This window comes from Gekko japonicus, unplaced genomic scaffold (assembly GCF_001447785.1).
Source record: "Gekko japonicus isolate JY-2015 unplaced genomic scaffold, Gekko_japonicus_V1.1 scaffold85, whole genome shotgun sequence".
Classification (NCBI taxonomy): Eukaryota; Metazoa; Chordata; class Lepidosauria; order Squamata; family Gekkonidae; genus Gekko; species Gekko japonicus.
This window is the reverse complement of record NW_015167531.1, coordinates 1,897,083-1,908,866: the sequence shown is the minus strand read 5'-3', so window position 1 is coordinate 1,908,866 and position 11,784 is coordinate 1,897,083. Positions and strand designations below refer to the sequence as shown.

At 46.8% G+C, this 11,784-nt stretch overlaps 1 protein-coding gene across 1 annotated transcript in view; it reads left to right on the top strand.

Moving 5' to 3' along the window:
• The first annotated feature begins 2,713 nt into the window (after positions 1-2,713).
• The window catches only part of WSB2 (WD repeat and SOCS box containing 2), a 16,635-nt gene continuing 7,564 nt past the window's right edge, over positions 2,714-11,784 (top strand). The window contains exons 1-5 of the mRNA XM_015413418.1: positions 2,714-2,846; positions 5,856-6,027; positions 7,956-8,170; positions 8,971-9,105; positions 11,720-11,778. Of these exons, the coding sequence (XP_015268904.1) occupies positions 2,771-2,846; positions 5,856-6,027; positions 7,956-8,170; positions 8,971-9,105; positions 11,720-11,778 (657 nt within the window). The 5' untranslated portion in view covers positions 2,714-2,770. The remainder of the gene's footprint in view (positions 2,847-5,855; positions 6,028-7,955; positions 8,171-8,970; positions 9,106-11,719; positions 11,779-11,784) is intronic.

Below are 11,784 nucleotides of genomic sequence, written 5' to 3'. Positions count from 1 at the left end.
AGGCAAGGACTACACCAGGGGCACCTGTCTGGATCATGTACCGAAGTGTGTTATATTACGTCAAAAGTACATTAAACCTACAGCTAGGATGAACCACACACACATGCAAAATGCTTACTCTAATTAACATACTTGCCAGAGTAATTACAAATACAACACACCCTTTTGTATATTGTAAAAAATATCATAAAAAATAACTTGCACAATGTTTCCGTCACAACCAGACTACACAGCAGGATAGGTGAGAACGACCCAGAATACCGTACACTTCAGAATTTTGCTTGTCCCACTTGCCAGGCAGAGAGATTTCCCAGCTCTGGTCCTTGAGATTTCTTAACTAGAGGTGCCGGGGGCTGACCCTGGAATGCTCAGCATGCAAAGGTTGGCTTCTAGTTCTGGGCTGGAGCTCCTCCCTTGAGTTTGTTGACCAGGGATTGGGGTGGGGGGGTGTCTCCCTACACAGTTATTCATCTTACTGTTGAAAACAAGCGGCTGCCTTTCACGTTTTCCACAGCAGGGTAAAGCTGGGGTCTTAGCAACTGCCTATCAGTGCGGACAATCACTGGACTGGATGGAGCAATTATCAGACTCCAAAAGGGACAAAAGAGGAGCCCTGTTGGGTCAGTCCAGGGGTGCATCTGGTCCAGCATCCTGTCTCACACAGTGGCCGACCAATTCCTCTGGAGAGCCAACAATGGGGCATAGAGGCTGAGGCCTTCCCCTGATGCTGTTTCCTGGCATTGATATTTACTGCTTCTGAATATGGAGGTTCCCTGTAGTCACCATGGCTAGTAGCCACTGATAGACCTATCCTCTGTGAATCTGTCTAATCCCCTTTTCAAGCAGTCAATGCCTTTGGCCATCACCACATCCTCTAGCATCAAATTCACTCCTGTAAAGAAGTACTTCTTTTTATCTGTCCTGAATCTACTGCCCACCAAGTTCATTGAATGCCCTTGAGTTCTAGTATTCTGGGGCAGGGAGAAAAAGTTCTATCAGGATTCTCTAAGCAGGCCTCCTGAAGTTGCAGTCTTATGCAAATACTGAGTGAAAAAACCGCTATCTGGGGTTTTTTCTTTTGGACCAGCATGGCTGTCTAGTTCTTTCTGCAGTCTTCTGGCCACTGACCCTGGAGCCAGCCACCTACAGCTCAGTGGACCCTTCTGCTGGATGCAAAATGTGCAGCTGTAAAATCAGCTGATTTCCTTCCTGAAGAAGCAGAGCAGGCATGTTAGAGAGCAAACTAGTGGGCCTAGCAGTGAGCGTGATGAACTGGGGAGAACTGGCTTCACTCTGCTGTAGAGTTCGTAGGATGACCTTGGGTCAATCTCTCTGTTTCTCAGTCTAACCTACCTCACAGGGTTATTGCAAGTGATGCAAGAAACCATTATCCTAAGAGAGGCTGAGTTTATCAGAGGAAGGGGTGTATAGGATCCGGCCCCCACGCAACATTGATAGAATCCACTGGCTCTTTGCCAGTTGGTCGATAAGGGGATATGAATCTGTAAAGTAAGAAGCATATCCAATATCTGGCAGGAAGCCAAGTGCCAACATGTTGCAGTTGCCCTGGAAAAACTGGTGTTTGAAAACCCCTTCATCTATGAAGCTCACTGGGTGATCAGCTTTACTCAGCCTAAGCTACCTCAAAGGGTTGTCGTAAGGGTAAAATGAGGAGAGGAAGAGCAAACCCTAAGTTCTTTCGGAGAAAGGTGAGGTTTAAAAATAGATATACTAGGTAAGTAGAGAGCTTCAAAGTGGAGGAAACACCCAGGTCCTTGTTCACATGGTCATCGCTGGTATGTCCAGGGTTGCAATGAGAAGAAACACACGTGTACAGTGTAGTATAGTGAAAGAACAAAGTCATGATTCTAGGCCAGTGGCACCTTTAAGACCGACAAAATTTTATTCAAGGTGTGAGCGTGTGCGTCGGACGATGAAATGGGAATTACATATCATAGTTGTATATACAGGAATGGTTTGTTAAATTAGCATTCAAAATAGTGAGGACACATTTTTTAACACATCAGAAGAATGACAAGCTTAGTTCCCAAGGCAGTATAGTGGTTAGTGTGTTGGATTAGGGCATGGGGTAAAGGTAAAGGTTCCCTTGCTCGAAAGCCAGTTGAGTCCGACTCTAGGGTTGCGGTGCTCATCTCCGTTTCAAAGCCGAAGAGCCACCGCTGTCCGAAGACGTTTCCGTGCTGCTGAACTACTGACCTTCCACAGCCTGCAGTTCAGCGTCTTAACCACTTGAGCCACCGCAGCTCCTTGGGCATGAGGACCTTGGTTCAAATCCCCACTTGGCCATAAAACTGTCTGGATGATTTTGGGCCAGTCGCTTCCAGCCTAACCCGTCTGGCTGGGCTGTTCTGAAGATAAAATCGGGAAGGGGAAAGCGATGTATGCCGCCGCCCTGAGATCCCTGGGGAAAGGGCGGGATTAAAAATGTACCTTTAAACAAAAATGTTACTTATTAGTAGCAATGCACTGGATAAGTAGAGAAGGTCAGCCCCAGCTTGACATGAAGCCATCCTGATGTGGGCACCGCGGCGGTGCGCCCTGGGCGCAAAGGGGGAGAGACCCAAGCGGCGCTCTTCTTCTCCGCCCTCCTCTCCGACTGTCCTCCGGGGCTCGAACACGGCCGGGCGTCCCGCCTCCGTTCCCCTCCCCCGGCTGTGTCGTCACGTGACTGGTTCAGGTCGGGAACGGGAAGAGGAAGCGGCGCCGTAGCCCGCAGCGCCAGCCTCATACGGGCCCAGATGTGAGTCGGATGGAGACGCCTCCGGGGGACCCTCGTCGGCACCGCCTGCTCGTGGGGAAGGAGGCGGCGGCGGAGGAGGAGGAGGGTGAGGGACTTGGACTGCTTGCTTGCTTCTTCTCCTACCCGTTCGTTCTTCAACGAGAGAACTGTCTGTTTTGGAGATGTAGTTAGACATTCCGCCCCACCCTCTCTCGTACTGGGGTTTAAGATTTTGATCTCCCTGGAGCAGCGACTGCCTTCGTCCCCTTTCCCGGTGTTAATTAGTTCAGCATAAGTGCTCCACGAGCGCTGCGTTTTTCCTGATTAGATCTGAATTTTACATAATTGCATCTTGCTTTAAAGCGCAGTCCGTAGTGGCCTCCGGGTTCTCCTGTCGGTTTACGCCTTTTTTCAAACCTGACTATGATAACTGTCCAGTGAGGATCTGCATACTAGATCTGCTAGTACAGGGAAGTGCATACCTGAACAAAACGTTGGTAGTCTATAAAGGGCCACTGTTCCTCCCTCCCCCCCCCCCCCCCCCCCATGCTGTTCAATGGTACGGTTTAGCATAGTCCAGTGAAACGAGTCCTGGAGAGTGGAAAGGGAATTAAGGCTGCCAAGTTCAAGTTGGAGAATTCTTGGAGATTTGAGCAGGGAACATGAAGAGGAGAGGGACCTCGATGGGCTAGAATGTCATAGAGTCTACCTTTCAAAGCTGCCATTTTTTCTCTAGGGGAACTGAACTTTCTGTTCTGTAGATTAGCTGTAATTCTGAGAAATCTCGGCCCCCACAGCCAGGAAGTTGGCAACGTGAGATAGACTCAAGTCCAGTAGCACCTTAGGGACTGAGAAGATTTCCGGGGTATAAACTCTCAAGAGTCAAAGCTCCCGTCCTCAGATAAGAACTGAAATTAGTCTCCAGCTTCATAGCTAAAGGAAGCTTTGATTCTGGAAAGCTTGTACCCCGAAAATCTTGTTATGTTGGTTTCCAAGGTGCTTCTGGCCTCGAACCTGGCAGTTCTACTGCAGACCAACACAGGGACTCTCTGAAAGTAATCAGATCTGTTTGCAAAAAGTGTTAGGGCTATTGCCACTTTTCCAGTTTCTTTAACATGCAGTCTGGCTTTCAGAAATTATACTGGGGAAGTTTCTCTCTCTCTCTCTCTCTGCTATAGTTGAAGTGATAGGAAAAGTTTACGCTGTTTTAAATTGAGTTCAATTCAAATTGGATTTAATTGGGACAATGGGCGTCTTTCACACCACAGGTGATAAATTAGCACAGTTAAAAATATAATGGGGAGAAGTGATGAGTCTCTTTTTGTGTGTTTTGCTTTGAAATGCTGCTAAGCTGCTAGGTGGGTTCTGTGGCTGTTTTAAACTCAGTGTAGACATTTTGATTACTTAATGCAGTATTCCAAATGGCCCATAGTAGTCTTACGTTTGAGCTCCACAAAAATCTCTTTGTTCTGTTGTTTACGGTTTTGGAGACCCATTTTAGTATAAGCATTGTTTGCCACCTAAAAGCTGCCTTGCATGTAATGTATAAGATCTGTGATCAGTGTTCCCTCTAAGCTGAGTTAGTGTGAGCTAGCTCACAGGTTTTTAGCCTCCGGCTCACACATTTTTGTGTTTGCTCAGGAAGGATGGCTCCAGAGCAAACTAATTGATGCATTAGTCAAATCGCCCGCTCACAACTTTAATGCCAGTTGCTCACAAAGTAGCATTTTTGCTCACAAGGCTCTGCAGCTTAGAGGGAACATTGTCTGTGATTAGGATTTCCAGGGGTGGGGGGGTAGTCCAAAGCTGCTAAAGGATCTGTGTGCGTGTGAATCCAGTTCCCCTGCTCCAGTAGTTTCTATATGGATTGACTGCTGCTTCTCTATCAGGCTGGTAGGGAACTGGAATCAAATCAGCATATGTGGAAATTGTTACAATTCAGATCAACATCAGAAACAAGGCAAGACACAGCCCCTGTTGTTTGTGGGCTGGCTTTGAAATTATTCTCCACCTGTACCTCCCCCCCCTTTATCTATTTATTTAGAAATATTGTATGCCACCTCCTCGTGGAACCTGCCTGCGGTGGCTTACAAAATAAAATATAATAAGAATAAAACACTAAAAGTTAATTAGTTAAACTTTTATGCAAGCTGTCCTGAGCCAGCTCCGGCCGGGAGGGCGGGGTAGAAATTTGAAAAACAAACAAATAAATCCAGCATTTCCCCGATCGTGCGTGTAAAACAGCAGATCAAAACCACATACGAGCTTACCTGACTGAAGGGAAAACAGCAATATTGTTTTTAAAAATTAACCAGTAGCTCTTGAGTCATAATCTACTGAGCATGGAAATGATTGTACTTGGAAAAGCAGAAATTTAATTGGGCTAGCAGCATTTGTCTCTGATCAACAAAAACAAAGCAAACAATATCTGTATTTACTTGAAAGGAAGGTGACCCTGAATGTTAGATACCACCCTCAAAAAGGTTATATATCCCTCAAAATGTTTGCTGAGCATACTTGTAACTTGAATGTGAATGCAAAATTGCCCCTCTCTTTTCTTTGATAGCATATCGGAAGGTGGGGATCTAGTCTGACATTGGAGTAAATATTATATTGGAGTGTCTTTATAGTGTGTGAAATTGGTCACTTTGAGGCAGCAGTTAGTGTTAAACCAGGACAGGGGAGGCCTCGGTTCAAACCCTCACTCTGCAGTAAAACTTTCTGTGTGACCTTGGGTCTCTCTCTCGCCCGAGTCTATTTCACGGGGTGGGTGTGGAAGTAAAAGGGAGGAGGGGAAAATCCATGTAAGCAGCAATGAGCTCCTTGGAGGAAGAGCAGGACAAAAATGTGATTTATTTGCATAAATCTGTAAGCAAGTCATGGCTGCCGATATCTGTGGAACTTCTCCGGGTAATCAATTGACCTGCAAGCTGGTTTCGAGCCTTGAGTCCAAAGGCCCCACGAGCTGGACCAGTGAACTGCTGGCGAGCCAGCCTTTGCCTCCTTCAATTTAGCCGGACTGATAGTTGCCCGCCTTGCAGGTGACTTTTACTGTTTCCTGCGCTAACTTGACTGTGTGTACGTCAGTTCAGAAAACATTTGCCTCCTTCTCCAGGCGAGCCCCTCCTAGTGGCTGAACTGAAGCCTGGGCAGCCCCAGCCGTTCTACTGGAAATCAACTTGTGAGACGTGGAGCGTGGCCTTCTCCCCAGACGGTGCTTGGTTCGCTTGGTCTCGGGGCCACTGTGTTGTCAAGCTGCTCCCTTGGCCTTTGGAGGAATCTGAGCAGTGAGTATACCCATGAGTCTTCCTCCTGCTATGCCCTGGGCCAGTGCGTTGAGATCCACACCCAAAGAGGATCATACCAGTGGAGTCAGCAAGACTTGGTGGCCACTTATGTGCTTTGCATGCTTAACATTTCAGGCTCAGTCCCTGGCAACTCCAGTTGTAGGCTTTCTGGTAGCAGGTTATGGTGAGGAGAGGTCACCAAGTTCAGGTGATGGATCTGCGGTGACCAGAAATAAACACAGCCTAGCTGGAGGAATGGTGGGCCCCCTACGCTGGCATCCATAACACCAGGGGTCATTTCGTAGAAAAAGAGGTGCAGGAGCTCATTAGCATAACTCATTCGCTTAACTTATTTGCATATGCCACACCCCCTCACATCACCGGAAGTGTGTCAGAAGGCAACACCCACCGCTCAGGCTCCACTGGACTGTTTTGGATTGCCAGCTATTGGGGGGGGGACTTGCAGATCTGTCTTTGCAGAGGAGGGAGAGCTTGTACCTGAATAAAACTTGGTCTTAAAGGAGCCACTGGACTGTTTTGGACCGGGGGGCTGGGGGGGGGCTCTGCAACTTACCTGGCTGCTTCTTGCTCTGACTAAGGGCTGCTGGGAGCAGGGGGTGGGGCTTGTTGCCTGTGCCCGCCCCCTGGGCTCTTTACTGCCGGAGCTCCGCTCCTGTGCGCTCCTGCAGGAAATGACCCCTGCATAACACTAATCGACTCAAAGTGGTTCGTAAAGGGACCAGATGCTGTGTTGGGGCTTTCTAGTGTTTCAGCTGTATTATAGTAAAAAAACTCGCTTAAGGCTCAAGTTCAGAATCAGTTTTGCTTTCACTATAATTGTATAAATCCCACAAACTTTTGTTCATGTTAGTAAAGCCTGGCCTGCCTTATAGACCAGAACAGATTTTTGTGGGTTGTGGCTTAGTGGTAGAGCATCTGCTTGGCATGCAGAGGGTCCCCGAGTTAATCCCCAGGGGGGTCTCCAGTTAAAAGGGACCAGACAGGAGGGGATGTGAAAGATGTCTGTCTGACATCCTGTAGAGCCACTGCCAGTCAGAGTAGACAATACTGACCTTGATGGACCAATGGCCTGATTCAGAATAAGGCAGCTTCATGTGCACTTAGCGTGTTTTGTCACTGGAGGCTTGGCAGAGCTGTTCTGGGATTGCACCACTCAAAATGGATGGGAAATGGCAGGGCTTTTTTTGTAGAAAAAGCCCAGCAGGAACTCGTTAGCATAATAGGCCACACCCAACAGCAGAAACTCATGAGCATATTAAGCCACACCCTGACAGCACCACTCGTTAGCATACTAGGCCACACCCCCATGTTACCAGAAATGTGGTCATCCAGCCACACCCACCTTTTGATTCTTATTCTGTTTATCTTGTTTGTTGTCAAAACCCAGAGCTTTTTTTGTAGCAGGAACTTCTTTGCATGTTAGGCCACACACCCCTAATGTAGCCAATCCTAATGAGTTTCTGCTGTCGGGTGTGGCCTATTATGCTAATGAGTTCCTGCTGGGCGTGGCCAACTCAGGAGCCAGCCAGAACTCCGTTCCTGTGCGTTCCTGCCCAAAAATAGCCCTGGGAGATGGGCTATATTTTGAATTCTCCTGCATATTTACTTTTTTTTTTTTTAAGTGAAACTTGGTTCCTTATTCTGACAATCAGCCAGTGAAACTGGTTATGGTTTTTCTCATTTTATGGATGAGGAACTGAGGCTGAAGATTGACTGGCTTGCCCGTTAATTTATGTATTTGTGTTTCTAGTATATGGCTTGTGATAGCTTGAAATGGTCTGGGTAGTCCCAGTGGATCAGGGGAGAGGTTGTTGTCTTGTCTTTGGATGGGAGAAGGAACTAGATGAGATGCTCTCTGATCCTTCCAGCTCCTAGACATGCCTCCCCCTTCCCATTTCTCTCCACAGGAGCTGCAAAGCCTGGGAGCGCAAGGGCCACTGTACCAAAGGTGAAGCCAGTGGTCGAGGAGGGGCAAAGGAGAAGACCTTGGAGTGCGGTCAGATTGTCTGGGGCCTGGCCTTTAGCCCCTGGCTCCCTCCCAGCTCCAGAAAGCATGCTCCCTGCTTGGTTCTTGCCACGGGACTAAATGATGGGCAGATTAAAGTCTGGCAGGTGGAGACAGGTATTTCCTTAAGAAAGCCAGTGTGGTGTATGGTTAGAGTTTGGGACTAGGACCAGGGAGTAAAAGGTAAAGGTAAAGGTTCCGCTGTGAAGCTTACTGGGTGTCTTTGGGCCAGTCACATGCTCTCAGCTGAACCCACATCACAGGGTGGTTGTGATGATAAACTGAAGGGAGGTGGGGAACCACTGCCCAAGTTCCTTGGCGGAAAAGCCAGGATAGAAATGCTGCTTAATGTTTAAGATGTGTTTTTAAGCCTGTAAAATGTTTTAAGATGTATTTTTAAGCCCGTAAAGGAGTCAAGGCCGGCAACATTGTTCATGGGGAAAATACCAATTTGTACCAATTTTAAAATAAAATAAGTGCAATGCCAGCCACTGCCAGAATCCCGATCCCCCCTGGTTAATCTTGTGACGTTGCACCTTACCTTGAGTGTATGCCTTTGCAGGCAGTTCCACAATGCAGTGGAGTGCAACTGAAGAAGCTTGAGTTTGTATAGTAGCAGATTTGACACAGAGGAGCTAGACGGAAGTCCCCATTCAAATAAGATCAGCCTTTTTATTGTTGCTCTGTTCTGGGAAATGGGGTGCATGTGGCTGGAAAACCTTTCCTCTTTATCCCCCTGTGTCTGCTAGACCTGCAACTCATTTAGCTTACTATAAAAGGACCACTAACCTTTTCTGTGGCTGGGAAGAAGCGATTCAGCCCCTTCCCCTCCCACCTCAGTTCCCTGACCTTGCTTCCCCAGACCTTACTGGCTCTTCTGCCTCGCTGGGCTTAAACCTGTGTCTTGCTGTTTGTAGGGAGTTTGTTGTTCAACCTCTCGGGGCACCTGGATGTTGTGAGGGACCTGAGCTTTGCGCCTGGCGAGAGCTGCTCCATCCTTGTCTCTGCTTCCCGAGACAAAACCCTGCGGGTCTGGGACCTGAGTCAGAATGGTATGGCCTTGTGAGAGATGGGACTGGGCTTTTTTGTTTGTCTTTTTAAATGAATCTTAAACAAAAACTGTACATTTTAGTGTATGAATTCTAAAAAGGAGGCAGTTGGCCTGTGATGAAGACAATTTAGGGATCTTTACCATTCAGCCCTATGAGGATTTTCCTCACTGGCGACCTGTGGAAGAAAACTTATTGGATCTGTGGAAGATAACCTCTCATGATCATCCTCTAAATAAAACGATTGATCCCCAAAGTGGTTATAAAGACAGGCAAACAGGTGCATTGAAATGCATCATGATAACGCTTATTAATTTCTCAGCGGCAAGTTACAAGGCTAAAGTTGACGCTTGTTCAAGATTAAAAGAGCAACAGATTTACTGTTTCTTCTGCTACACTAATGAACTGTCAGGATTAAAGGCAGTCCTGTGTTTTTCTTGATCAGCTGCTGGACTTTTACAAAAATCCTGAAAACTAGATAATAATACAGGGATATCTGTGATTAAAATCAACTATATATGATGATAGGCCTTGATAAGCCAACCATCTGGTGCAGTTGAGGAACTGAGAGCAAAAATCTGAGATGTGAAGAACACAGGCAGAATAAACAAATGTGATCGCAAGTAAGTAAAAAGGAGAAAAGTTACAAAAAGTTACAAGGATGTGACAGCTATGCAGGATGCAACTCATAAAGGATGAAGCTGGATGGAAAACAACAAAGCTCCCTGATGCAACTGCCTTTATTGGATTCCTATTCTCTTTCAGTACCTGCCCCTGGTAGGCCAAACTCACCCAGCCGTGGGTAAGGGATCGACTCCCCCCAAAAGTAGCCTCACTGCTGCTTCAGGGAGTGAATACCCTCCTTCCCTGTGCAGGGCCTTATATGTTCTCTGGTAGAACTCCGCGTCCTCATCAGTGATTGGTGCCTGCTTTTCCCTCCCTTTTTTTCCCCCAGTCCAATCCTGAAGCTTAGAAGGTACCTGGGAAATGAAGGCCTGCTGGAAACTTTACACAAAGACAGCAGGCCTTTGCAGAAGGGAGGTTTCCTTGAGGCCTGCAGGCTGTTTATTCTTTAGCCTTAGGCCTAGAATCATGACACCTAATTAGGGTTGCCATCCCCCCAATGGGGTGGGGTTTTACCTGCTCTCGGGGGGCCCAATCCACTGCTGCTCAACTGGCCGGTGGGGGAGCCCCGCCCCCGAGCAGCCCTGTCCATTCCGGGACGCTCTAGCATCTGAGAAAAAACTCTGTGGTAACCAGGATATCCCGGACAGTGGACTGGAGCCCCCTGCTGGCAACAGGTAGGGCCTACACCTAATATAATACCTTTTTAAAATTAAGGTCATTAGAAATATCACCAAATGGGGAGCGCATGCTTACAAGTTCCTCTGAATTATTCATCAGATATGAAGGGTGTGTGTTTTACCATCATGCCCTGGAAAGGTCCAAGACTGCATTTCTTTTGTAACATGGCAACCAGGAGGTATTGCAGACTGAGGGTGCTTTCACACAAGCTGAACAATGCACTTTCCATCCACTTTAGTTGTTGCTGTTTCACACTGTAAAATCCAGTTGCAAAGTGCATTGAAAGTGTGTTTAAAGTGCCCTTAATGTGGATGACGTAGCGTTAGAGGGCAGATAGTTTTCAAGATGATTCTAAGAGAAGAAGAAGAAATAATCTCTTTAAGAGCATAAACAGCAGTAGCCTCCAAATCTTGCAACCATACCAGATAAGTCCTCTGGGGCCAGATGAAACCTGAGGACCAGATTCACCTCACGGATGGTGTACTGCACATCACCCGTTTGTGGGAAGGGTAGGATGACAGAAGGATATTTGGCAGAGTGTACATGTAAAATCAGCATGGTGTAGTGGTTAGTGTGTCAGACTAGCTTCTGGAAGAGCTGGATTTGAATCTCCACTCTGTCACAGAACCTCACTGGATGACCTTGGGCCAGTCACTATCAGCTCATCCTACCTCGCAAGGTGGTGGTTGTGAGGATAAAACAGGATGAAGTCATAAGCCACTTTGGTTCCCACTGGAGAGAAAGGCAGGGTACAAATACTTAGTTCAGTTCCGTTTAGTTGATATGAGATCAACTTGAGAAGTTTTGGGAAAAGCACTAAAAACAACCATGTGCAATACCAAGACCAACAAAAAGAACTGGTGTGGGTCATTATAATCCACTATCCCAAAATTCTTGCACACATTTCACAATAGCCGGTTATTTGCAGACTCAGCCATCTGTTTTTGTATTGTGTATGCTGTTAAACAAAATTTCGTTACATTATGAATTATTTCTTTAGAGAAGTCTGAAAGGAGGAGGGAAGTGCAGAATTACTCTGATCTTCCTGGTGAATATTTTTAAAAAGGGCGTAATATATTGGGAATGTATATCATTATAATAGGGACATTGTAAGCATATGCAATCAGCTGTCTCAGTCTTTCCCATTTAACAAGGATATAAATATGTTAATATATCTCAATGCTCAGCTATAGTGTTCAGTAGAACAAATACAACTATGTTTTTGCTTTACAAAAATGGGACATGTCTTCCTGCAGGGATCAAAAGGCAGATCTGCTCCAATGCTCTGCTGGTGTTTCTCATTTTTCTCCAGGAAGACAACTCCAGGTGCTGTCTGGCCACATGCAGTGGGTCTACTGCTGCTGCATCTCCCCCGAC